Here is a 26,822-nt window from a genome sequence, read left to right as displayed (position 1 = left end):
CTTTAAATTTGGTTTCTGTGTTGCTAATACACAGGTAATATTACTTGGTGTGGTTTATAAGTAGACTCTAAATGCATCTGAAAGTGTTGGGTACAGACCAACTTTGATCCAGAAGGCACGATCAGCGCTAACACAGCATTGATACCCAAGTCATTAAAACATTCAGATTACCGTGGTGCTGAGCCCACTCTAGGAAGCCTTGAGGGTCTGAACTTACCAGCTCAGGATCAAGCCACTCTTGAACAGTCGCGTGGCTTCTGGAACACAGCTAACGCACATCCTGCAGCTTGAAGCTGAGTCAGACTGATCTCATCTCTGTCTACAAGGGGAAGAAATGTTGATAGCTGCTGTCTCGTGTACACCTAAAACACTATTTCATAAGGAAGTACCAGCAGCTGCTGAAAAACAGCATCTCTTTGTAGTACAAAAGATAGCTGTTTGGGGTTGAATTGGTTTTTGGTTTTTGGTTATTTTTAATTAACACTAAAACATTTAAAGATTTGTTTTCAAATTATAACAGGTATTTAACACTTGTGAATATGCTTACCTTTTAAGAAGCAAGAAAAAGTTACGATAGGCATTCATCTTACAATCCTTGGATTTTATCTGTAACAGGATTACTAATTAAATAATTAAAAATTACACAGTGTATACAGAATCACAGAAGGGTTGAGGTTGGAAGGGACCTCTGGAGATCATCTAGTCCAACCCCCCTGCTCAGGCAGGGTTGTCTAGAACACATTATGGCCAAATGTGTATTTAAACTAAAGAACAGCTAATTATTTTGGAACTAGCTTTTGCAGGACTTGATGATAGTGTTGCTTTGAAAGTAATCATACGTGTTAATCATGCACATTACTAGTAAATACATAGTTAACTTAAGCATCCTATGTTTGTTATTCAAAATAAAAAATCAAAATGTTCATATGATTTTTCTTAAATCTGTAAACAGAAGTCTCCGCTTACTTGCACGCAAGGTATAAAGGAGAAACAAATATTGTGTTAATTAGGTCTCTATTTTTTATTATACAGGGAAAGACTTAATTAGTAGTAATATTCCTTAAGGCTTTTGAAAGAAGCTTTATAACTATTGGAAAACGTATTATAATACATAAATGCTAACTGTGCCTGTTTAACTTCAAATTTAAGAGCACAAAGAAAAACAGATAATTGTTAATCTTGTAAACTGTATCTGGAGATATAATGTCTGAGAAGCATGTTAGCTCACATTTCCTCTTCTCAGTCTGTCCTGACATTACAGCTATCAGTTGAATTCTGCTGAATTTTTAAACAAATTTAAAAGCCACATGAAACGTACTTGATTTTTACATAATTTGTAGTTTCAACTGATTTGAGCCTTCCTTTTTTTTAGGTTCCTTAGTTTTTCGCTAAAAACAAACCGGAATATGTGCTAAACTAACTGCAAGCACAACCAGGAAGTATAAAGAAGAATAACTTATTTTCTTAGAATCATAGAAGAGTCTAGGTTGGAAGGGAACTCTGGAGATCATCTGGGCGAACCTTCTGTTGAAAGCAGGGCCTTAGATTAGGCTATACAGCCCTGCCCTAGCCCCATCAAGCTGAGACTTCAGTATTTCCAGCAAGGGAGTTCCCACCAGTCATCTGGGAACTTCTCTGGTCTCATGGTGATGAATATTTTTCTTAGACCCAGCCAGAGTTTTTTCTGACACAACTCGTGCCCACTGCTTCTTGTCCTGTCACCACACATCCTTGTGAAGGGAGCGCTTTCATCTCTTCCATAACTACCTGTTAGGGATTAGAAGACTGTGATTAGATCCCCCCACCAAGCCCTCTCTTCTCTAGGCAGAACAAACCAAGTCCTTCAACCTTTCCTCGGATGTCAGGTTCTCCAACCCCCTTATCATCTTGTTGGCTCTCTGCTGGACTCTCCAATATCTCAATGTCTCCCTTGAAATGGAAGAAACACTGACTTAATACTGTGGTTTAAAAGTTGCCACTTTGCAATATGTATTTTTCACCTTTTCTGTTTCCATGCTTTTATAAAAAAAAAAATTTCTGACACATATTTCATTATAGATAAACTGTATAACTCCAGTAAAAAGAAGTGTTTCTTAGTCCTAATTTCTGAGCGTCTCAGATTGTTTAAAAAAGCAAGTTTTCAAATCCTTGACTTCTAAATAAGATAGTTTGCGTGATATTGTGCAGCCACAGATTCCATTAATATCATTGAGATCTGCAGATCCTGAGTACCTTTTACAGTCAGGCGCTTTATGTGTGTGAATAAGGATGTAGGAGTCTAATTTTAGACACCAACATTTGAAAATCCGGAGAACATGGAAGATCTGTGATTTTTTGCAACTTTGCAATGACTAATTTTATCTTTTCATTTTTTAAAAAACTAAAATTTTCTTGCTAGCAATTCACAGCAGTTTTTAATTTCAGTAAAGTGGTTGACTAACTATGGGACTAACAAAAAACACAGAATTAAGGTATATGATGATTTTATTTCTTTTGATTTATTATCAATCTGTCTGGCTACACATACATCTAAATTTTGTCTTATCATCAACAAGAAATAGCAAACCAGTAGCAAATGCATGTGTTCTGTGTTTATAATAATTTTTTATGTATTTACAGGTCATTGCCTATAACTCGGAAGGGAAAAGCTGTCCAAGTGAGGCAGTAGAATATGTTACTTGCCCAGACAAGCCTGGAGTACCTTCAAAGCCCTCAGTGAAAGGAAAAATTCACGCACAGAGTTTTAAAATAGTTTGGGGTAAGGTTACTGTCCAGCTCTCTATAGGTTGTCCTCTGTATTTTGTATATGTAGGTATGTAGAAGGCAAGGTTTTACTTCCGTATTTTGCTCTCAGTTCCATCAAAATGGATCGTAATGGCTCAGTTGAGCAAAATATTGATCCAAAATACTTAGGGTGGCAACATGATAGTGTAATTATGTGGAAAGAATAATATATATATTATAGTAGGGACTGTTACTGCAGGGACTGCAATAATTAAAAAAATAGCAACACTGATTTATGTACTAAGAAGTTTTGTTTCTCTGACAAAAAAGTCAGATGCCACAAAATTCTGCCTTATCAAGAGCTGCTCCAAGTTTAACCTATTTCTTAGAAATATTCGTTTTGATACATAAATGTTTTTATTTGCTAAGGATCTTGGGAAACTTTTCCTTTCCAGTTTTTTTACCATTATGATGTGAATTAGGAGAAGGTGAAGCAGTTCTGTGTTGATACAAGACTTTAGCAGAAAACCAAACAGTTAAAGGTTTTATTTTTTGTCACAAGTAATTAAACTTCTCACCTATTTCCTTGTAATAGTCTCTTTAGTGTCAGAGGTTCTTTTGCATTAATAAAAACTTGTAGAGTTCAAGTAGTGCTCAGCAAGTCCAGTCTTGCATCTTTGCATAGTGCTTCGCTAAATCAGGGCCTGAGAATTTAATCTTATGGGTGATCTATAATATGTGAAGTCATTGGAAATATCTAATTTGTAAATAGAAAATTTCTGAAGTATGATTTATATATAGAACTTCTTATAATCATTTTTTGAAGTATAATCTGTTTTTGCATGAGTGACAATTAATGTGATAATTTGATTTCTTATTTGGAGTAAATTGACTGCTGCTTTCTAACCAAAAAAATTCTATTTACCATATAAGTCTCGTTTTATTTTGCATGTGTGATGTGATGAATAATACCTAAGAGCCGACAAGGTTTCTTCCAGCACATACATAATGTAATGTTGTGGTAGCAGTGCCCTTCTGTGTTAAAGTGTTACACTGCCTTTGTATTTGTCAAAAATATTGTTTTTCCACTTTATTTTAATTTTGGTGTCCTTTAAGTCAGCTCTGAGAAAGAACAGGAGGATAATATGTCAAAGATATGTCAAACCTGTTTCTGTAGGTTCATATCTTGTACTTGAATATTGTCTTAGGAGAGGATAGTCCACTCAATTTATACTAGTGTCATCAAATATTTAGGAGATTTTTTTCAGTGTAAAACTTCTGGCCTCTTTTCCATTCTGTCCCAAAATATTTGAAGGTTTTTGAAATGCTGTCCTTAAGTCATTTTGAAATATGCTTACTTGTATATCAGTATGGTAAGAATCCTTTCCTATCTACAGTGCAAATTATAGGACCATGAGGATCTATGTCCCTGAAACCATAATCAGGCTGCCTTCCATGGCACTTCAGAGTAACTGAAATGTTGGCTGCGGCAGCTCCCGGGTACTGGATTCACTTACCATACTTCCAACCATAGATTATACAAGGGTTGTGATCTGGCAGATTTGGATTGTGGGGCATTTGAATGGCTCTTTGCTCTCTTGAATTAGGATGCTATGGCCATTTATCTAAATGAGCACCTGTGTCCAGCTGGTGTCAGTTGTGCCTTTTGCAGATTCTCCCAGAAAGCTACAAAGATTTTAATCTTGCTATATTTTGATAGATCCACCAAAAGACAGTGGAGGAGCAGCAATAAATACATATGTTGTGGAAATGTCTGAAGGCTTAAATGGTAAGTTTTAGACATATATGTTTGCATTGAGCTATATGGGTTTTTTGTGTATGTCTTTAGTTGTAAATTATATGGGAGGAGTAAAATATGTATTATGATAATGAATGAAATTGCAGGGGATTGTGATAATTAAAAACATAGAGATGTTGATATTTGCGTACTGGAAGTTCTGTTTTTTTGGCTTAGAAAGATGCCACAAAACTCCAGCAAGAGATGCTCCAAGTTTAACCTTTTGCTTAGAAGTATTCTGTTTTGGAAGTCAAGTGACACTTTTCTGTATTACAATAAGCTTAGGGCAGCAAAGACAGGGCCACACAACTTTGCTGCATATGTGGCAGAGATGAATGGAACATTAGTGTTGTATTTATCAGCATTTAATGAGAACAGTGATCCAGCTAGAATAAATATTTCTGCTGTGTTTTCTGTCCTTTCATGCACAAGTGAAATAATAACAGTATTTCAAAATTGGGCATAAAGCTATCCAGCTAGATTATTTGAAAATCTAGGCCTTTCAAGTTACCATCTTGAATTAAGGAACAGTCATGTTGAGAATGAACACGTATATTTTTCCAGTGCTGTGTCAGATTAAGACAGTGCACCATCCCCAAGTTATAAAGGCAGCCCCGTCAGGGGTGTCACCTGTGGTGGATTTAATACATAGTCTAGCACTTTCCTGAATGCCTGTCTGCATTAAATCACCTTCAGAAAGATTTACCTGAATCTTTGATGATGATCAAGTGAGCTGAGTATTATGTTTAGTTCCTAATCCTCTGGAATTCTAGGATGCATTGAATTGTTGGGCAACTTAAGAGCCAAGGTTTCCAGCTTAAGCTCTTAGAAAGAAAGAGAGAGAGAGAGAGAGAGAGAGAATATGCTAAAGAGGTTCTGAATTAAGAATCTGGCTGAATAGTAGAGAAAGAAATCGTTATGTCAGGTGCTGCTGGGCCATTCAGGAATACAGGATCAAGCTTTATCAATTGTAAATTGTAGTCACAATGTGCAAAATGAATGTACATGATGCAATTAAGTTTCTTTTCCATGGAAATTTTTGCTTATATATTTTGCCTTTTAATTTAGTTATGATGTTTAAAAGCGCTTGCTGACCCAGTAATAACTACTTTGTTAAAGGTAAATTCTCTCTTAGTTAATGTGAAAACCAAACAAGGGAGATATTTCACTTCAACAGATCTACACAAATTTGTCTAGGAAACTATCTTTATGCAATAATTAAATCTTTTCCAGGAAACTCAAAGCAAGCCTTAAATTTTTTGACAGATGTCAGGCACACACTTATTAGTGAAGCTAGGATACCTGCTGTGGCTGGTACTGCAATGTAGAAAATTGCACCTTGGTTCATTGCACACTTATTCTTAACCTTTCAGGAAACAAATGGGACATAATATACAGTGGAGCTGCTAGGGAACACTTGTGTGACCGACTAAATCCTGGTTGTTCCTATCGCTTGCGTGTATATTGCATTGGAGAAGGAGGACAGAGCACGGTAATATGAGCTAATATTCTTTTATTAAATAAAACTTCTCTAGTGTTAAGAAAAGCTGGTTCAGCAGTTAATAACAAATACTGTCAGAGGGATAGTTGTATAGAAGTGCCTAACAAATAACCATAATTAGCACGTCAAAAAAGTTCCAGTATTGATGCACAGTGCTTCAAGTTTCTGCCCACATCTTAAAACAATAAACATGAACATTCTCTTCTTATACTGTATTTTACAGAAACAGATACCATGTCTTTTTCCTGTAAAATACATTGATAGAATGACCTTTCTTAAGTCTATATTGTCCTAACCCAAGGCAGCAATCTAAATTGCATGTTTGCCATGTGATCAGTGTAGCACCCTGTCTAAGCAGCTGAGCCAGTCCACCTGGTAGGGAAGGAAGGAGCATTTCCTCAAGCTGGCAAGCTTGGGCTCTGTAGTCTCCTCCAGTGTTTGTGGCAGCCACTATCAAGCTGTTCACATTGCCCTACTTTTCAGTATTCCCTTATAATTTGGTATGCCCTACCATGCTTCCACACATATACATATTACATACACACACACTTTCCCCTCACTTCTGTGGCCTACTTCAACCTCCAGCCCCAATATGTCATGGTCTGTTCTTCTCCCTTCTTCCCAACACCAAGTCTAGCAAAGCCAGCCCTGGCTGTGTCCAGATTTCCAGCAAGGTTTCATTGTGAAGCTAATCTACTGTATCCCTGGTCAAAATTTTACACAGATTTTTCCCTTACTATATCAAATTCATGTGTTCTTCATTGCCATAGAAGTCTCCTGTGAAAGTAGGTGTGCCCACAGCCACCTCATCTTAAGAACAGATCTGGACTCCTCCAGGGCATAGCCCTGCCGTGGTGTTGGCTCAGCTGCAGTGCTGCCCCTCTTGCTGCAGTTCAGTACACCTGTTGTACAGCGGAAGAGGGAATACAGTATATTTACCAGTCACCTGGTGCACATAGGTCTCCCGAGATGCATTCTGCTTTTTGTGTAAGATCTGTTCTCAATGCAACAATACGTTTCAAAGTAAATGAAAAGCAGCCCATCTTCCAGTCCCCTATTACCTGAACATGTGTAGAAAGCAGTTGTGAAATGATGCTCTTTGAGATCATAAGGCTTACCAGCTTCATCTGCTGCATGTTATTATGCTGTATATTCTTGTGCACTCTCCAAATTGGAGTTGGAAGTTTGTTGTGTGTTAAATCTTACTAAGCGATGAAAAAGTGAAAATTTCATTTTTATCATTTCTGATTGTCATTTTTGTCCGCGTGTGCTTCTTGAGAGGTTTCTGCACAGAAAGAAGTACATAACCCGTAGTGTGCATTAAACTGCAGTAGTTTGCTCCCATGAGGAAAAGAAAATGAATTTTCAGTAAGCATGTCATACCTCTGGCATCCATGCTAGGTTTGTACTGATATATAACTTTTTGTTTTTAATTCTACTTCTTGTATGTGTACAGAAACACAAAGGCAAAGGTTATTTTGCATATCCTGTGATCACTTTAGCGTGTTTTGTGTAGGTATTCTAAATAATACATACCAGGTCACTTAAGTGACTTCACATATTTGAGGCTGTGTTCAAGAAATGAAAGATCCTGTTTCTGCCTCAAGTATTTGCTTTTATTTGTGAGGTAATTGACAGCACTTGTTTTGGCCTAAATGACTTCATTAATCTTCTTTTCCTTTGCAGGCATCTGATTCTTTGCTAGTGCAGACACCAGCAGTGGTTCCTGGTCCATGCCAGCCTCCAAGGCTACAGGGTAGACCAAGAGCAAGAGAAATTCAGCTACGCTGGGGTAATTGTATTATGACTGTTAGTGAGTGCAAGGGATCAAAATGTGTTAGGTGTTAAAATTAAACAATTTTTTCTTTCTGATTTTTAGGACCACCTCAGGTTGATGGTGGTTCACCCATTACCTGTTACGGTCTGGAAATGTTTCAGATGGAAACCGATGAACACAGAGAGGTTTACCAGGGCACTGATATTGAATGCACAGTGAGCAGCCTTCTTCCAGGGAGGATATACAACTTCAGACTGCGAGCAGCTAACAAGGCTGGGGTAAGGAGGCAGTCCGAAATGAAATGAGTTGCAGAGAGTGCAGTCACTGTGAAGTAACTTCTCTTTTAAAAGAAGCACTTTTTAAAATAATTATTATAATGAGGTTTTCCTAATATAGATTCACTTGGTTCACATAGCTTATTGCTGTGTGGGAGCAAATAGTTAAACATCAGTTCATAATATTTCTGGGCTTTTTAGGTGAAGAGAAGAGAATACAGCTAGTTATATCTGAATAATGATGTTGGAGAAATGTGAATAAGATAGTAAACTTTTCTATATAAAGCTTTGTAAACTGTTTGCCCCTTATTTTTGTAGATGTAGGCTTTCCAGAACAAAATGATTAGCATTTTCTGACTTTATTCTATTATTTTGTTTAACCTCCAAGTACATGTTTTGTCAGGTCTAAGAATATATTCTCATGTTGGAGAGTTAGATGTTTTTAGATCAACTTTTGCTGTAGAACAAGCTTTACTTATGTTGCCAAAGTCCTGATTTAAAGACAGAGACAGGAGAGCTTGCATTTGTTTAATAACATTCACTTGATAAACAGTGTCAGCTGATCATGACAGTTTTAATGGAGAGGTCTGCAGCTTAACACTTTAAACTACTGACCTAACCTCTAACTCTCAAAAGACTAGTTTATAATTGCAGTGTTTTTTGAATCCTGTATTTCATTAAGATAAAAAGGCAGTTGCAAATTGTTCTGTGTCACTGTGGTGTAGCATTCATGTAGCTTTAAAAGAAGGATTTGGAGAGTACTTTCCTGTTTTGCCTTAGAGTTCAAAATATCAGATTTATTCTGATTGCATTTGCCATAAAAGAGAGTCTTGCAGTTATTCGGAAGAATAGTCAAATGCTGAAGTAAATCCTTAATCCACAATTTACAAAGATATATTTTGTAAGCAAGTAATACAAAGTTTCAGACTATTACATGCTCCTACTATGGCAAACTGTCATTTAAGTAGTAATTTTGTTTTTAAAAAGTTAATTACATGAACTTCCTTTTTAATAGTTTGGACCTTACTCAGAAAAATGTGAAATTACTACAGCACCTGGACCACCAGATCAGTGCAGACCCCCTCAAGTGGCATGCAGGTCTGCTGCATGTGCCCAGGTGTCTTGGGAGGTAAGAATGCAATGTCATCCTTATCTTAACATGCTTGTCTTTTAAATTAAGTCCAAATTCAAAAGTTTTTGACTGTATTTCAATCACATTTTTTAAACGTGCTTACCTGATTATCCAGTATTGTTCAGGTAAGACCTTAGAGGTTCATAAACCATGCCAATATATGTCAGCCCTAACTCAGTAATCTGCAGATACTTGAGATCTTACTTTCTTCTTTTGTTTAAGAGTTTTCCCACAACTGCTACACTGTATTTCTGAGTGATGCAGGCCCTTCTTAAAGTTTTTCTTTAATGTAGTTATGTTTTTTTACAGTAAATACATCCACATAATACAGTGGATTATTGTACACTTGTTGCTTTTTATAAGCTGATTTGATTTTATATAATTACATCAGTAGTAATGTAGCAAAAGCCAAACAGACTTCCTATAAACCTGTAGTACTTAGTTATCTGATTTAAAAAGAATGCAGTAGATAAAAATTAAGCTTTTAAAAAGGAGGATTCTATCTGGAAATATTGTTTACACACAACTTTTTAATTGCTTGAGATGGAGTGAAGCGTCTGAATTATAGAACCACACGAAGAAAAGATTAATACATTTTATCTGGAAAGAAGAGTTCAGTGTTTCATACTGGGGGTGTCAGAAGGGTTCTCTCTAACTGTCTAAAAGGCAAACCCTTCTGAAAAAATCTCTTAGGATATTTTGGTAGGATTAATTTGACCAATTTTAGATACCTGCTATATGGAATCACAGGATATTTAAGGTAGGATTGGTCCTCTGGATGTCATCTAATTCAATGCCCTGTTCAAAGCAGGGCTAATTTCAAATTTAGACTAGGTTGCTCAGGGCTGTGTCCAGTTGAGTTCTGTATAGCTCCAGGGATGGAGAGTCCATGGCCTCTGTGGGCAAACTGTCTCACGCTGTGGAATTTTTTTCTTTTACGTCCAGTCAGAATATCCTTTATACTGCACATTGAGACTGTTGCCTCTTGTCCTATCACTCTGCGCCTCCAAGAAGAATCTGACACTGTCTTCTCTGTACCCTCCCAATAAGTAGTTTAAGGCAACAAGATCTCCCCTTAGCCGCCTTTTTTTAAGATTGAATAACCCAGTTCTCTCCCTCTCCTCAAATATCATGTGTTGCAGTCCCCAAGCCATCTTGATAGCCCTCCACTGGACTCACTCCAGTATGTCAATGTCCTCCTTGTTGTGGGGAGCAACTGGATGCAGTTTTGCAGATGCACTCTCCCAAGTGCTAAGTAGAGGGTAGTCATTACTACTTCTAGCGTTCTTGCTGCACTTCTGCTACCACAGCCCAGTATATAGTTAGCCTTCATCGAGGACACATTTGCTGACACATTCAGCTTGCCCACCAGGACCCCCAGCTTCTTTTTGGTGAAGCTGCTCCCCAGCCAGTCAGTCCCCAGCCTGTACTCTTGCATGGGGTTATTCCATCCCAGGTACAAGACCTTGCATTTGCTTTTCCCTTAGTTGAACTTCATGAGGTTTCCATCAGCCCCCACTTGTTGAAATCCCTCTGACAGCCATTCCCTCCAGCATATCAAACACTTCCCTCCAATTTAACGTCATCCGTGAACTTGTTGGATTGGATTCCCCTGCTTCAGTTAAGGTAAACTCCACTAGAGCTAAAGGAGCAGCAGTGATAACACTGAGAAATGTCTCCATCTTCACGATCTGTTAAGAGGCCGTGTAGAGTTCTTTTGACCAAGCACACCTCATCATAAATTAGAGAAGAGAAAGGGAGTCCCTATCAATTACAGCTCAGAAGCATCAAATGTTATCCTTTCAAATGATGTTTTATGCAGTCGCTTATCTTCACAAAAGCTAATGCTGAAACCAGGGAATGCTCTCTTTCCTTCAAAACAAAGGGGAAAAAAAGCTCTTTGGAGCAATTATTCATTATCCCGTGCCTCAGTGTGATTGCTGTCTTGGAATAGCTAGTCGAAAACAGCAGCAGCATTTTTGGTGGGGGGGGAGGGTTCCATGACAAAATAGAGTTTTGTTGGTTTGGGGGATTTTTTGGCTTTTTAGATTTTTTTGTTTGTTTTTTACACTGACTGCTGAAATCTTTCTGTAGTCTCATCTCCTATGTCTGACACTGTGGTACTCCTGAACTTACTGTATCTCAGATAATTATTTCTGAGGAAGTATTAAAACCATTTAATTCCCAAAACTGAGAGGCTAAATTTGGATTCCTAGGGAAGGCAGTGAAGAAAAATGGGCTACTTGAGCAGACAGGTGCCTGTCCCAGCCGCTTCCCAATTCTCTCTGAGATGAGACCGAGTACACCATTTCCCCCTTCACACTACCCTCGCGACCTGGTTTCTGTGCAAGAGAGCCATGATGTGCTCCAAAGAAAGAGACCCTTAAACTGGAAGATAGGGAAGCCAGCAACCAGTGTGCTTTAAAGTTTGTCAGCCCTGCACTTTAGACCCAGCCAGAGAAAACTTTAGTACAGTAAATCATCCTCTCAAAAAGGCCAGCTCTTTCCGTTGTCTCTTTAGTCTCCTAAGCTAAATGCCTCAATTAGATGACTTCTGTATTTAACCAACTGAAATCACAGTTGCTTGCTTTGTGTAGAGTAGCCGGCAACAATAAATACTGATTTTAAACTATAAGTGACTCAAGGCGAATAATGCATTATTTGTATTGTATTACATCAGAAATCAGCAAAGAAATCAGAGGGTGAAATTCCTATGGAATTTCTACAGCCCTCTGACACACTGGTATAAAAATTTTATCCACACTCTGCTGATTTATAGAAAAAACAACATAGAAGTGGTGAGTGTGGTTGGCTTTTAGTTAGTGAATTTAAGTTCTAACGATTTGTATCCATTTTAAAGGTTCCCATTTGTAATGGAGCTGATGTGACAGAATATCGACTGGAGTGGGGCGGTGTGGAAGGATGCATGCAGATCTCTTACTGTGGGCCTGGGCTCAACTGTGAAGTGAAAGGACTTTTGCCCGCCACTATATACTATTGCAGGGTTCAGGTAAAGAGATAAAATTATTGTCAGTGAAATCTGGAAACAGGAATCACGCCTGCCATAAAAACATGGTCTACTTTGCATTTGCAGGCAGTGAATGTTGCAGGTGCAGGCCCTTTCAGTGAAGTAGTAGCATGTATGACTCCAGCCTCTGTACCTGCAGTTGTGACTTGTCTTCGGGGACTAAGTGAAGATGAAGTGGAAAATCCACATTATTATCCTTCCACATGCCTTGCTATAAGCTGGGAAAAACCTTGTGACCATGGATCTGAAATCCTTGGCTACAGCATAGACTTTGGAGATAAGCAGCCAATAACTGTTGGAAAGGTTCTGAGCTATTTTATAGATGGTTTGCAACCAGATACAACATACAGGTATGCTGTGCAAAGGCGCTTGACAGCCTACTCTTCCTTCCACAGAGAAGTTTCTTTTTTTGTTTGTTTCCATATAGTTTTATTCTCTACATTACTCTCAGAGAAGTATTGGTAAGTAACCATGGACCAAAGGGAAGCTTTGTAATCATGGCCCTCATAAATAATGAGTTGTGTGTGTTTATTTTCCTTACAAGAACAATTTATTTTGGTTTGTTTATTGTGGTAGATCTGTTGTATTTCTCTCGTTCATGCATCAATTTGCTAACCAAATTCAGATTACAGATTCAGATTCGTAAAGTTATTTTGGCCTGGTTGGTCCATAGATAGATGACCTCTAATCTGTTTGACAAGATAAAAATCCATTCAAGGAAGGATCATATCAGCAGTCTTAATTGACTGGATTGTCTGATCTAATGATAGCTTATCGCACATTGCAATGCCATTTCTGCAGAAATACCATCTATTTGGGAGACATGCAGCAGAAAGAATGTCAGTTTGAAAATCTGTCAATCAGTTTGAAATCTCTTTTGAAAATTTTTCTTACCAAAATAATCCATTATATTTGAAATAAAGGTTACTGAAAAATATACATGTAAAAATTCATAATTCTATATCTAGACACTCCACCTTCCTGTTACAAGTACAGGTCTTCTGTGTTAAAACTTAAAGGGAAATATCAATCCCACTGAAATCAGAATTTAAGGTCATACTGATTTCAGTATAGCTGGGATATCAGCTGGGTATGTAATTTTCTGAGTTCTTAATTTTAAAGATTAATTTTGCATCCTTTTTTAATGCTGTATGTAAGACTAAAATGTTTCTGTGCATTTCATACTTATTAAACAACGATTCTGACAATTTAAAGAGCTGTTGCTCTCCATGTCAGCAAATTGAAAAATGAGACACTTCTACTGCAAAGATGGTTAAACATTTCACTCATGGAAGTGCTTTTATGGAATACATTTTACAAGCTATATTTCCTTTGTGAAAACAAGAAATCACATATATCAACCTCTGTTGTCTATTATAATAAATTAACATAATGTTAGATATTGCTGTAGTGGAAAAAAAATCTATTTATTCTTAAACCTGAATATGTTCCTGTATTTTGAAACCATGGTTGTTGGTTGTTTTAGAGATTGAATTATTGTGATTATTTTTTTCTTGTTACCTAGATAGTATTTTAAACAGCCAAACCTTAGTCTTTAAAAAATGAGTTTAGACACACTTTGCTAATCTGTAAAGTTGCCTTTGAGATCTGTAAAGTATGCAGGGTAGCCTCAGATTTGTTTTTCTGCCTTTCCATTTTAGAAATAAATTTCTTGGCTACTTTTGTTGATTCTTAATTGTAAACCTACTACCAATGTAGAGTTTTCCATTGACTACCCAAAACAAACAAAAAAAATCATCTCTGAATCCTGTCACAGGGACCGAGTTCTGCAAACACCTCAGCCTCCTTTGACTTATTTTAGTTTCTCCTCTCCTTTTCCAAGCAGACCCAAGATGACTTGTGTTTGCAAGCACCCAGAGATCTGGTACCAGTGATATCAGCGTTTTGTAAGAGTAGTGGCTGGACACCACCCCTTTATTTTCAGATGAATCAACTCTGTTATAAAAAGCCCCTAAAATTTTACTGTAGTCTTCCTTAAACTCTCCTGATATAATACCTAAGCTATGGATTTACCTCTTTTCTCTTTCCTTTTCTTTCCTTTTCTTTCCCTGTCCCTTTCCTCCTCTCATCTCTCCAGGGTGAGAAATACAAATCCCATGGTTCTTGACCATCAAAAGTTTTGGTACAAGGCCTGCAGGGTCAGGAAAGTGGACTACTCTTGAAGTAGCTGATAGAGCTTTTGCATTGTTGTCCTGATGTGAATGATGCAAATACACTAATATATTTTATTTTGAACCAGTTCAGCTGCTTAAAATGTGGCAAGGACAGTGACACTCCTGCATATTCATGACAGTCTCTCAGAGCATACTATTAAGAAATATCTTCATCATTGAAAGTACCATGTATTCAGTTACTGCTATTCTCTCCTTAATGTGAATGGTGGAAGTAGCCAGCTAGTTTTTAAACTTTCAAGTTAATTGATTTTCTTTCTTTTTAAATATTAGAATACGAATTCAAGCCCTAAACAGTCTTGGAGCAGGTCCTTTCAGCCCCACAGTAAAACTGAAAACAAAGCCTCTGCCTCCGGATCCGCCTCGCCTGGAGTGTGCTGCCTACAGTTCTCAGACTCTCAAGCTGAAGTGGGGAGAGGGGACTGCAAAAGCATTAACTGACTCCATTCAGTACCGCCTTCAAATGGAGGATAAGAATGGAAGGTTGGCTTTTGGCATTGCTTAAATCTGCCCTGTATCGCTGTGGTCTGACGTTTGAAAGATAGTATCAAAGGGCAAAATCCCATATGCTTTAAGTTACAACAAATGTAGGAGATCTTCTCTTCTAGCAAGGCAGAATGGCTCTAGTGTTCTGTGTTGGAAAAATACATGATTAAAAACTTCACAGATTTTTTTATTTACAGTTCAATATAAAACATTTAGTTAGGTGTTTTGTACCAGCACACTCTTCTCTTTCTGTTCTTTTGTTAGGTATTTTGCCAATATTAAGTCTAATGAGTCCCTGTGAATTTTATGTGCTTCATGAGGGAAGGGGTGAATTCTTCACTGCCTGTTGTCTTTACATGGAATTATTTCTAGTGGAAAATAAACTATAATAAAGTACAAATTATTGTTCCAGAATGATCCCCCCTTTCATGTTAAATCAGAACATGAGCTGAGATGGTGGAGCAAGCACCTGTGCCTAAACAACAAAACAGACAGTATTTAATACAATGCCTACCACATCTGAACCCTGAGTAGCTTTAGCTTCACAGTGACACAAAGTAGGTCTGTTGAGTGAAATTGTTCTAATACAAGGAGAAAAAGAAATGAAACTCTTAACTGGCAAGGTATATGTTGCCATTACCAAAGACTTGGTCATTTTCAGGTACCATCTGTTAAAAAATGAGTGAAAGTAGGTGGCAGAACCCCTGTACAAAGAGTTAAACTTGTGCTGTGTCCTCAGGCTACCACAGTCGAAAATCAGGTGAGAGCAGCGAAGACCAGAATTGTAATATGATCTACAAGAGCTGTCAGACGGGATTTGGTGTCCCCTGCAACTGTGACTCAGGCCTGCTGTGCAGACCTGAGCTTCAGCCAAGACACCCATGTCTGACAAAAACCTACAAGAGCAGTTGGATCCATGACTAACTTAGGTGTAGTAGGGGAGAGTTGCAAAGGTGCAAGGAGCTAAAATCCAGTCCTACCTAATTTTGAAAAGCTAACGATGCTGGGGTAGCAGATGGCAAGAAAAAGTAGTATGTGCTACCGCTTACTGAGAGAGAACTGCTGTCCTTTCCCCTTGTCTTACATGCAGAAGGGTTTCAGAAAATGCTTAGGATCATCTCTGCCATGAGACAGTCTGTAATACTCCTTGTTTCTTTAAAAGAGATTTTATTCCAAAGTCCTGAGAAATAAAAACCTAGCACTGGAAAATGAGCTCACTGTTTTATGGTAATGTCAGACATTGTTTAACTTCGAAATAAATACTTCTGGGTTTCTCATTAGATTTTGGGAGATGATGGGAATTTCAAATGAGACAGTATTCTGGCTACTTCAGAAGCCCTTTTCTGTGTTTAATACAAGCTACTCTTTCCATATTCAGGTTTGTATCCTTATACAGAGGACCGTGTCATACGTACAAAGTACAAAGGCTCAGTGAGTCAACATCATACAAATTTTGTATTCAGGCATGTAATGAAGCCGGTGAAGGTCCCCTTTCTCAAGAATATGTTTTCACTACTCCCAAATCTGTTCCAGCTGCCTTGAAAGGTGAAGATTTCTCCTTTTTGGGGGGTGGGGGGAGGCTGGTGGTGGTGGTCTTGTACTCCTGTGAGGCATTTAGAGTGCTAAGCCCTTTCCAGAGCGCAGGTGTAGGGATAGTAGGGAAACACTCCTTTAATGCAACAGCCTAAAGCCTAAAATGTTTGCCCCAAAAGTAAGACTTGGGTTTTATGTCTTCTTTAGCATAAGAAGGTTTGTACTTAGAATCTTTGCTTTCCAGGAGAGCATGACCAGCCTGTTAATTTGAGATGAAACTTTACCAGCACGTTTAGATTAGTTTTAAGCAGAGCAGCTTTTTTTTTTTTTTTTTTTTTTTTTTTTTTTTTTTTGCATATTACCCATTTGCAACCATCACATTTTTCTTACTTTCTGTTGGAGGAAACCTAAACTATGTGAAAGCAAGAGAGTCCTATATATTGTTAATTGTTGTCCCAGAAAAGGTTGATAGGAAGAATGCATTTAAATCTGAATCTTTTGTTTCTGTGTTTGAGACAAAAATAGCACATAGAATACAGGTTTTTACAAGTCATTAGAAAATAGTGTTAAATAATAGAGAAAACAGAGCTAGCTGTTGCTTTTGTGTTTTGTTTTGTTTTGTTTTCCTTCAGCACCAAGGATAGAGAGACTAAATGATCACACTTGTGAAATCACATGGGAGGTTTTGCAGCCCATGAAAGGTGATCCAGTCATCTACTGCCTTCAGGTCATGGTGGGAAAAGACTCAGAATTCAAACAGGTATGAGGTATTCAAGTTGCTGTATGTTTCTTTTGAGTACTTTTGATAGTTAATTCAGATTAAATATGATTGTGTCCTGATATGTTCTTAATTACCCATGCTCGCTTTTTGTTACTAAACAGTCTAAGGTAGTATCTTCTAAAACCAATTTTCCCTAGAGGGAAGAGATTTAAGTAATACAAATACTGCAGTAAGTTGAGGTCACTGTGGGTTATGCTGATGTTTGCTAAATACTGTGTTTACTTCTTAACACCTTAAATGGTGAGGCACTTGTCCACTAATGGGAAGAACTGAAAAAAGGAAACATCCACTGAGTGATACAGCATCAATGTTTATGAGAAAAAGAACAGAGTGCTCTGTCTGCACTAAGAGCTGTTTGAAGACAGTCAACAATATTTTAAAAGGTTTGGTGGCATCTACGGCATATGAAAAGCATTTTCATGCAGAGACCTGCTGATAGGAGAGACCCCCTCCTTAGCCACATAGAAATTCAGGTGCAAAAACTCTTTTTAATATAGCTCAGTCATTAGTTTCCTACCAGAGGACCATCTCAGTAGTGGGGTATGCTATAACCACTGAGGTAGCACAGCTGAAAAGAGTGTTTTTACTTCAAGTTTGGTTATCTAAAGGTGCAGTTAAAAAATACCAAATTACAAATTAGTCAACATTTAAAAGAGGATGTGCAGTGCTAATTTAGCTTCCCTATAAACTGCTTGATAATTGACATGAAATTAGGCTTGTAAACTCTGTTTCACACTATTAAGCAAGCAGGTTTCCTTCCAGAAAGGAAGCACAATTAATTCTGAGATATTATAATTTTATTATAGGCCAATATTAAGTAAGTGTTGTCTCTGCTTTGGTACATTATAGGCCTTAATATTTTCATAAATCATAATTTCTAGTGTAGCGCTATGTATATTATGTCCATCTGTTAAATTTATCAGTACAAGATGAGTGGTAGTCCAAGGTTTGTTTTCTTGCAGTGTAAATACTCTTTATTGTAACTTTAACATTGTAAATGCAACATTAAGTAGGTAAGTAGGGTGTGGTCAGTGTACTTGCTTCTAGATACCAAACTTTGATTAGCAACGTGCATTGCCAGATGAGCTGGGCAAGAAAATAAAGGCTGTGCTTTAAGCCTGGATAACAAATTTGAATGAAGTGCATGATTCCTTATGCATCTCCAAAACAGTTTATCACAGTAAATTAAAATAAAATGAGAAGGCTAGTTTGCAAAAATTAAAATTGGAATAATCAAGAAGTAGACACCATGGGAATAGCCTTAAAGATACTTAGACGTGATGGCGAGAACTTTCTTTGTGGACAAAAAATAAACCGTGTCCTTAAGGTAGAGCATGGGCATTCACCCCAAGCTTTTTGCTACCATTTCCCTGCCAAAACTGAACTCTGTTCTCCCTGATCTGCCAACTGAGTTGCTCATGTCATTGCTCCATATGTGCTTCAGACAAAATAGGCTACTAATCCAGTTGAGCTATCTTTGTCAACCAGGCTCTTTTTGACTGAAATGCTTTAGGAAGCAATCATAGTAATACCCCAGTAGGCAAATTTGAGGGGAGAGTTAACTTCTGGCAAGGCATCGGGGACAAGCAGCTAAGGATAGTAACCAATGCCAGCTGGCACAGCTGTAGCTGGAGTAGGACGTACGATACAAATCAGCAGAATTTTAAGGAAGCTGCACTTCCAATGAACTGTCCTGTCTCAGCTTGGGAACAGTCTCTAAGACGAAGAAAATCTCTTTCCAGGAGTCTGCAGGTTGTAGATTTTAGTAACGCTCAGCTGCCCAACTGTCAGAAGGACTTTTCGAGCCCCTTAGCAGCCAGGCACAGCAGTAGCTCTTCACAGAACAAAACCCAAACAGATTTCCTGCTTGCTTGATTAAACAGTTGGTAGTTTGCACTTGTGAAATACTGTCTGACATTATCGGAAAAAACTTCTGGATGACCTGATAGTTCTGTGTCTTACTGCCAATTAAATAAAAGAAATCCAGATAACAGAACGGAAAACGATTAAGGTGTATGAAGAGAGAAGTCAAACAGTACCATGCTGCCCATGTGACAGCTTAGTTCCTGCAGATAAATCTACAAACAGAAAATTGTCCCCATCTGGGGTTTCGTTAGCTTTAAAAGGACCACAAATAACATGACCGCAAATAAATTCCTTTAAGAAACCAGCATTTGGTTTTCGCTGAATTAGGCACTCTGTGCTGAAGAGTTGTGAACTGAACTTGAGAGGTGGGTCCACATGTTTACCAGCGAATTGAGAGACCCTTGGAGAACACCCTAATAAAAGTGCTCTTACCTGTCTCTTGGTAGCTGCTGAAATGAAGATTCACAAAAAGGACTTCTCAGCTGTTTTCTGATGCAATGTTTGTTGGGGGAAATTACAAAACTTTTTTAGATGTAGTGTCTTAACTACAGCAAATGTTGGATTGATCAACATTAATGAATGAAGTAGTTTGATACTGAGTTAATTAACCTAAAATCCTGAGATGTACTATTTAACTTCTAAGTGGTCACTAAAAACGCCTTAACACTGGGGCTTTTGAGAGAGTTTATTTGCTGTGTACTCATCATGCCGTAAAAGAACGAGTAGTGCTGTGTCACAAAAAAAACAGACTTTTTATCTGACATTTAAAGTGTGTGCATGTGTGTGCGCGTTAGAACTGTCTGTCCATTTTTCTGATTAATCACACTTGTTCACAATACCCTTCACCATAAGCAAAAACATAGTGATTGATAGATAGATGGATGCATGCATTTGTATGTATGGCATTTTTACTTAATACATTCTTTTTTTTCTTCACTGACAGATTTATAAAGGTCCCGACTGGTCATTCCGATACACAGGCCTCCAGCTGAACTGTGAATACCGTTTCCGTGCATGTGCCATTCGACAGTGCCAAGAGACAGCAGGTCATCAGGACCTCGTGGGCCCCTACAGTGCGCCAGTACTGTTCATCTCTCAGAGGACTGAACCACCGGCAAGCCCCAACAAGGACACTGTGCAAACCACAAGGACACAATGGTCGCAGAGCGACCAAGTGTGTGCTGCTGTCATCCTTGCACTTTTTGCTATCTTTTCCATTCTGATTGCTGTTATCATTCAGTACTTTGTAATAAAGTGAAGAAAACAGATTTATTTTAGAATGCTGCCCATTACATTTTACTTTCTCATAATCGAAAAATAATTCTGTTCTCTTGCTTTTACGAAAACAGGCATTTAGCACCGGCATTGGGACTGTCGCAGACCTTTTCAGCCACTTTAAAATGCTTACTGGTAGGTATAGGCTGGCACATGTTATTAGAATGCAAGCCACAGAAATACAATCTTTTCTTTAATATGCCTTCTTGCAGTACAAACTTTTATGGGGCAAGCAGTGTTTAATTAAAAGGGTTTGACCAGTAAACACAAGCGTAAAAACAGTTTCCTGGCCCACTCCTTCAAGGGTTACTTCCATAACAGGGAAGAATGTGTAGAATGCATTTAAAACTTACACTAACAAATTTGTGCTGTATACAATATTAATCTGATGCTGTGAAAGCAATTTAGCGCTGTATTTCTACCTCCTCATTTGTCTTAATTATTTGGGAAGCAGGATTATGATGAAAAATAGAAGGGGCTTTTCTCAGGCAGCAAATAATAAACTGGATGGAAGAGTATGCCCGAAAGAAGCTTCTTATCTGATAAATGTGGAGTTCTTCACTGCAAGTAGATGTTTTTGAAAGACTACAAGGAGATGGCACAAGTGGTTTATCTTGCCCCCAGGATTTGATGTTTACTCATAAAAATGCCTCTTTAACTTCTTATGAATATAGAAGGGAGAGTGTGAGAGAACTTTTTAGATTTATTGTTTAAATTAAAAAGACTCATTTCTGAAGCTGACCTTTGATTGGATGCAGTTTATACAGATATCTGTGCCCTCTGAGTTTGGCTAGTTATAGATTTTCCTGAGATAAAATTCATTATCGAATTTTTGCTGTTACCCCCAACATTCACTTGCCATATCCACCAGAATCAAGCACTGCCTTTTTTTCCTTTTTTTTTTTCCCCTCCTCCTTTGGGGCACCAAATCAGAAGACGAAGTGTAGTAATTTGCACCAGAAAACTTAAAGCTGCTTTTTCTTGAGATCCTAATGTTTAATGTAATGTCTCTTTGGATACTGTACCAAATTGTTGATTGCATGTAGTTAATGTTGCATTAGAGCACTTTGCAATTGCATAACTCATCACTGTTTTGTGAGCTTGCATTTGTGAGTTCTGGAATGACCAGACTGAATTTTCTCAAGCATCCCATTGAACATCTCGCTAGATGTCAATGACTGCCAGTGACACAAAGCTTGTAGTGAAACTCTCTTTAAAAAAATTCTTGTCTCATCACACTCATGTTCTTTGTTATACACTTTGTAATTAGCTATTTTAATTTATTTGAGTTATGAGATAGTGGATCATTAATGACTTCTAGTTGTGTTGAGTTTAGCATTTTTAATGGTATTAAACACTTCTGTTGGTCTTAATAATAATAAAAAAGGAACCTCTGTCTTGTGCTTTGAAGATCTCTGAAGAATTTCTTATATTCGAGCGGGCATGTATTGTAATTGTTTATACGTCCAATGATCTGTGCTGTAGAATAATGTTGCTGAGTTTTGTTTTAAAAAAGAAACAGCGAAGAACTTGGCCTCCAAGTGGCAAGAACGATCTGTCTTTAAAATGTACTGTATGTTTACATTTTATTTCAAATTTGTCATTTTATGTATAGGCTGAGATACCTTCCCACAGACTACCGTGAGAACAGGTATTTTCTAGAACCTTCTTAAAAGTGCCATGTTTGGCAGTACAAATGCAGTTGCGTGTAATAGCCCAGAGACTTCTTATGGTTGAATGTCTAAAACGGTAAGATTTGTTACTACAGTTAATCTGCAGTGACTTATGTTTTTCATAGTAAAATTCAAATGAACTCCTATTTTTGATAGTCATTTAATAGTGTACTTGCCATTTGAGCCTCAGTGCGTATTACTGCATTGAAGACAGTTTTTAATGTAATCTTAATTTTACCTCATATACTGTACATTCCAAAAAAAAACCAACAAAAAAAAACTCTAAACTTTTTAAAACGTTATAGATACACTACCAAACATATCACTTTGCAATTGTAAAACGTTGGACTTCACGAAGATGAAAATGTATAGTCTCATAGAAAAAAAAAAACAAAAAAAAATACATAAAACTTATGTAGCAAAGTATCTTTAAAATCTGTGGAAAATAAAAGTATCATTCTTTTTCTGCTGGTTGTTAATGGTGTGCAGGGGCCGGGGGCTGCGGGGGGTTGGCGAGCACCGCGCGGGGGGCGGGAGGCGCTGGAGCTGCGCGCCTGCCCGGGAAAGCGCCGCTTCGCCTTCCCACGGCATCGCTGAAGAAAGGGAAGGGAAGAAGGGAAGGGAAGGGAAGGGCGCAGGGCGGAGGAGGCGGAGGCGCAGGTGGAGAAGGGGAGGGCAGCAGCGCCTGCGGCCCGGCATAGCGGGGAGGGTGGTGGCGGCGGCGCAGCCATGCGGGGCGGTGGGAACGGCAGCGCCGGTGAGCCGTGGCCGTGGGCGCTGTGCGACGAGCAGCTGTGCTCGGCGCTGCCGCTGCGGGCGCTCATCCCTGTCACCGCCGTGTGCCTGGGGCTCTTTGTGGTCGGCGTGGCCGGCAACGTCCTCACGGTGCTGGTCACCCACGGCTACCGCGACATGAAGACCACCACCAACCTCTACCTGGGCAGCATGGCCGTGTCGGACCTGCTCATCCTGCTGGGGCTGCCCTTGGACCTGTACCGCCTGTGGCGATCGCGGCCCTGGATCTTCGGGCAGCTGCTGTGCCGCCTCTCGCACTACCTCGGCGAGGGCTGCACCTATTGCACCATCCTGCACATCACCGCCCTCACCGTGGAGCGCTACCTTGCCATCTGCTTCCCCCTCAAGGCCAAGGTGGTGGTCACCAAGCGCCGGGTCAAGGCCATCATCGGCGCCCTCTGGGTGTTTGCCTTCCTCTCCGCCGCACCCTTCTTCTTCCTCGTCGGTGTGGAGCAGGCGGACAACCAGACCGACTTCAGCCGGGAGTGTAAGCCCACCGCGCAGGCTGTGGAGTCGGGGCTGCTGGCCACCATGTTCTGGGTCACCACCACCTACTTCGTCCTGCCCGTCGCCTGCCTCCACGTCCTTTACGGCTGCATCGGCCGGCAGCTGTGGCGGAGCAGGGGGCCCCTGCGGGGCCCTGCCGCCGCCCTCCGGGAGAAGGACCACCGGCAGACCCTCAGGATCTTGGGTGAGTGCCCCAGGTGCCTCCGCATGGAGGTAGATGTAGAGGGTGGATAGAGGTCTCACAGGCAGTGGCAGCAGTGGCGCTCTGCTGTGGCTGAGGCTTGAGCAGGGGCAGCCACACGCATTGAGCAGCTTCACTGTCTTCTGCGTAAATGAGGTTTTTCTTTAATTTCAGCCGGCAGGACTGAAAGCAAGGCGGCTCTTAGTCCTCTGTAGCTTCATAAAAGCATGGTTAGATCAGCAGTCCCCAGGCACCCTGCAGCAGGCAGGCTCTTTATAGAAAATGGAAAGTAACTTTGATTTGTCCTAGCTGTCTCCTGTAGACCTCCTAGAAGCAATCCACTGATTGCCCCAGCAGCGGCGATTGCAGGCTGCGAAGCTTCGCCTTTAAGAGCTGTTTGCTAACAAATCACACACATCAGAATGCTTCTCACTCACGTAGAACACTGTCACTTTCTAGTTCATTTTCCTATTTATAAACTCATTAAACTCGTGTTAAGCTCTTGAAAGTTAGCGAATTCAAGTGACTTTAAAGTTTGCATATAGTGACTAATCTGAAAAAAAGAATTAAATCCATTAATAAGCATGAAATAAAATGCCCTGGTATCTTTTTTACCCTTTAGTGAAGGTTTTGATTGTTTGCTACACATGAGAGCTCTTTTACTGGGGATGTAATCAGCTGCCTAGGAATAAAGTAGGAGTAGCACAAAGGAAAGAAATAATTAAAAAAAAACAGAGATTTCATTTTTGCTACCTTCCTTGAGGAAGGTGTTGAAATTGGAGCGAGTACAAGGTTTTCCAACAGAAACACACATGTCCAGGATTTCTTCAGATTACATCGGATCGGACTGATACTTGCTTACCTCAAAGGAGCCAGTGGCACTGCGCGTGTGATAAATTTCAGGCATTAACTTGCTTCAGCTATCTGACTTTTTTCTAAACTCCAGGAAACATGAAGGATCCTCACTAAATGATTATTTGTTTTGTTTACACACTTGTATGGATAAATAATTAAAAATATGGATACAATAATTTATTTCATAGGAACCATTGCTGAGAAATATATTACCCCATAATCGTCCCTAATTTAATTGTTCCTCATCTGCTCCTGTTATTGTTGCCATTGCAAGAATATTTGTACTTAGTATACCTTTTAACGGTACTGTGCTAAAATGCCACACAAGACTATAAGAACAGTTGTACTGACTCAGGCTAGAAATATCTACCTGGTCAAGTATGTGTTGCCAACAGCAGTTGTCTGGGGACACACGTAAGAGACTCCATTTCAGTGGGAAAAAAATATATAGCCTCACTAAGCAGTAGGTCTTTACACCAGCAACCACCACACTGCAATAGTGCAAATTCAGTGAGAGCTTGGAGGACTGAGGTTCCCACTTGTAAAGTAACAGCTCTTAGGCGAGAGTCGTTTTCAGTAACAGGCACGTAATGAAGAACAGCTCTGTGTGAGGAACAGACCTGCTCTGTGCTTCCACAAAAGCACCTCTTCTTATTTTGCTTTTCATTTCTGTTTTCCTATCACATACATGAAATTACAGATGTTGCAGAGCGGAATTTTTGTTGCGACTGATCTTATTATATAGATCTTATTAGTTTACATTTTTCCCAGCTAACTTAGCTCTTGTAGTTTAGCTGAAGATTTTCCCTGTTATCTTCTTTTGACCTAACTAATAACTGGACTTGAAGCTATTCCCATTTCCATGGCTTCCCACCAGTTTGATGCTGTTATTTCTATACATCATTTGTAGCAATTAGAAGGACCTGCAGAATCAGCTGCATGAAATTTAGATTACTGGATGGAGGAAAAGTTAACTCGCTGCTTGACTGTCACACGTATTGTTTTGTCTTGCAGTGGTGGTGGTGCTGGCCTTTGTGGTTTGCTGGTTGCCTTTCCACATTGGCAGGATCATATTTGTGAACACTCAGGATACCAGGATGATGCTGTTCTCCCAATACTTTAACATATTTGCTCTGCAGCTTTTCTACCTGAGTGCATCCATCAACCCCATCCTCTACAACCTCATTTCGAAGAAGTACAGGGCGGCAGCCTACAAGCTGCTGCTGCCGCAGCGATCAGCAGAAAGGGCTTTCACTGTTACGAAAGACGCTGGTGGCTACACGGAGGCGAGTGCAAGTACGAGGAACGAGTACACGACCACCTTCTGAGCTTGCGTCCCAGGCACCACCAAGGTATTCCCTGCAGTGGCAGGCACTTCATTTTCCAGTTGGGTCAGAAAAGGGTGGATGTTTGTCAGTGCTTGTGGTGTTTTATAACTCTCTGTGTTTTGAAATACTTGTATTTTTGTTAATGTAGTGAGTAGGGACTGTAAAATAGTGAGCATGATGTATAACTCATGAAAGGTAACACCGCAGGAAAGGACGGAGTAAATTACCCCTAGAACTGTGGTTTCAGCTTATTACATGTTGTTCAAAGCATTTGTGTTCTCTACAATTTCTAGTATTTTCTAACAGTCATAATGTCAAGGACTGCAAAGGGGGATGGAGTTCGAGGGAGAGGTTCTGCTTGAGGTCAGTAATGAAAAAAACTCCTGGAAAGGCTTTGCCATTTTAAAATAGTTTTCTTATAAACAACATTTTACAAAATATGAGGTCCTAATCTTGCAAGGAGCTGGATGCAAAAAAAATGGCCTTTCCCTTTGAACATCCTTGGAAGAAGGGGGCATATATTTTAGCACCTAGTCTTGCAATCATGGCTGGGAGTTTCCCGGACAGCTTCACTAGCTCTTCACTAGGAAAGCGCCTCCTCTGCGCACCTCTCTGTAGGCTTAACCCTTTCAGTCTGACCCATGCAATCAGACAGGGTCTGTTAAATACTAGTAACCGACCCACTATAGCTGTAGCACTTTAGATATTCCTGATCATTCCATCGTGAGAGATCTGTAGTATTTGGTTAACATTAGTGATGTATCTCCACTGGTGTTTTACATTATGTATTGCACGTGCAAATAATATGCAGAGTTAACCAAGTTAGCCACAAATGAGACCCATCACCTAACCTACCGGACTGCTCCTGGGACTTACTGCTACATAATGCTGCATTGCACATCATAAGACAACTTGCTAATTGTGCTCCAAAGCTTTTAAATACAAACTTCAACTATACCATTTAGGAAGGAGCACTTGTTGTTAGGAAGAGCTCTAAGAAGTTATAGTATCATTTCCTCCAGAGAGCCACAGCATTTTACCTGTGCATCTTACCTATTAGGTTCCTGGCTATAGCGATATAAATATGGAACAAAGTTAATGAAGCTAGACTGCAT

General features: G+C 39.3%; 2 protein-coding genes across 12 annotated transcripts in view; both read left to right on the top strand.

Annotated features, from left to right (window-relative positions):
- FNDC3A (fibronectin type III domain containing 3A) overlaps window positions 1-22,507 on the top strand; it is a 129,249-nt gene extending 106,742 nt beyond the window's left edge. For 10 of the 11 annotated variants that reach the window (XM_067292000.1, XM_067292008.1, XM_067291989.1 and 7 more), the window contains 12 exons: window positions 2,620-2,758; window positions 4,445-4,513; window positions 5,896-6,014; window positions 7,710-7,815; window positions 7,903-8,078; window positions 9,091-9,204; window positions 12,068-12,217; window positions 12,302-12,585; window positions 14,701-14,910; window positions 16,292-16,458; window positions 17,079-17,206; window positions 20,037-22,507. In XM_067292000.1, coding sequence (XP_067148101.1) covers window positions 2,620-2,758; window positions 4,445-4,513; window positions 5,896-6,014; window positions 7,710-7,815; window positions 7,903-8,078; window positions 9,091-9,204; window positions 12,068-12,217; window positions 12,302-12,585; window positions 14,701-14,910; window positions 16,292-16,458; window positions 17,079-17,206; window positions 20,037-20,351 — 1,977 coding nt within the window. In that variant the 3' untranslated portion in view covers window positions 20,352-22,507. Of the gene's footprint in view, window positions 1-2,619; window positions 2,759-4,444; window positions 4,514-5,895; window positions 6,015-7,709; window positions 7,816-7,902; window positions 8,079-9,090; window positions 9,205-12,067; window positions 12,218-12,301; window positions 12,586-14,700; window positions 14,911-16,291; window positions 16,459-17,078; window positions 17,207-20,036 lie in introns of those variants that run through there. The other variant, XM_067292066.1, reaches the window with a different exon arrangement.
- Window positions 22,508-22,770: 263 nt separating this feature from the next.
- On the top strand, window positions 22,771-25,796 carry MLNR (motilin receptor). Its single transcript, XM_013948302.2, has 2 exons — window positions 22,771-23,527; window positions 25,394-25,796. Exons 1-2 carry the CDS (start codon window positions 22,771-22,773, stop codon window positions 25,705-25,707), a joined length of 1,071 nt encoding a protein of 356 aa, XP_013803756.2. The 3' UTR covers window positions 25,708-25,796.
- The last annotated feature ends 1,026 nt before the right edge of the window (window positions 25,797-26,822 follow it).

Source organism: Apteryx mantelli, chromosome 1, assembly GCF_036417845.1.
Source record: "Apteryx mantelli isolate bAptMan1 chromosome 1, bAptMan1.hap1, whole genome shotgun sequence".
NCBI lineage: Eukaryota > Metazoa > Chordata > Aves > Apterygiformes > Apterygidae > Apteryx > Apteryx mantelli.
Note: the sequence above shows the minus strand (reverse complement) of the source record. Positions and strands in the feature narration are given on the sequence as shown.

Excerpts from the sequence above, each read along its gene's own strand:
- MLNR (XM_013948302.2), top strand. The coding sequence starts at position 22,771 with ATGCGGGGCGGTGGGAACGGCAGCGCCGGTGAGCCGTGGCCGTGGGCG. Across the intron at positions 23,528-25,393 it reads GCAGACCCTCAGGATCTTGG|TGGTGGTGGTGCTGGCCTTT; the intron begins GTGAGTGCCCCA and ends TTTGTCTTGCAG.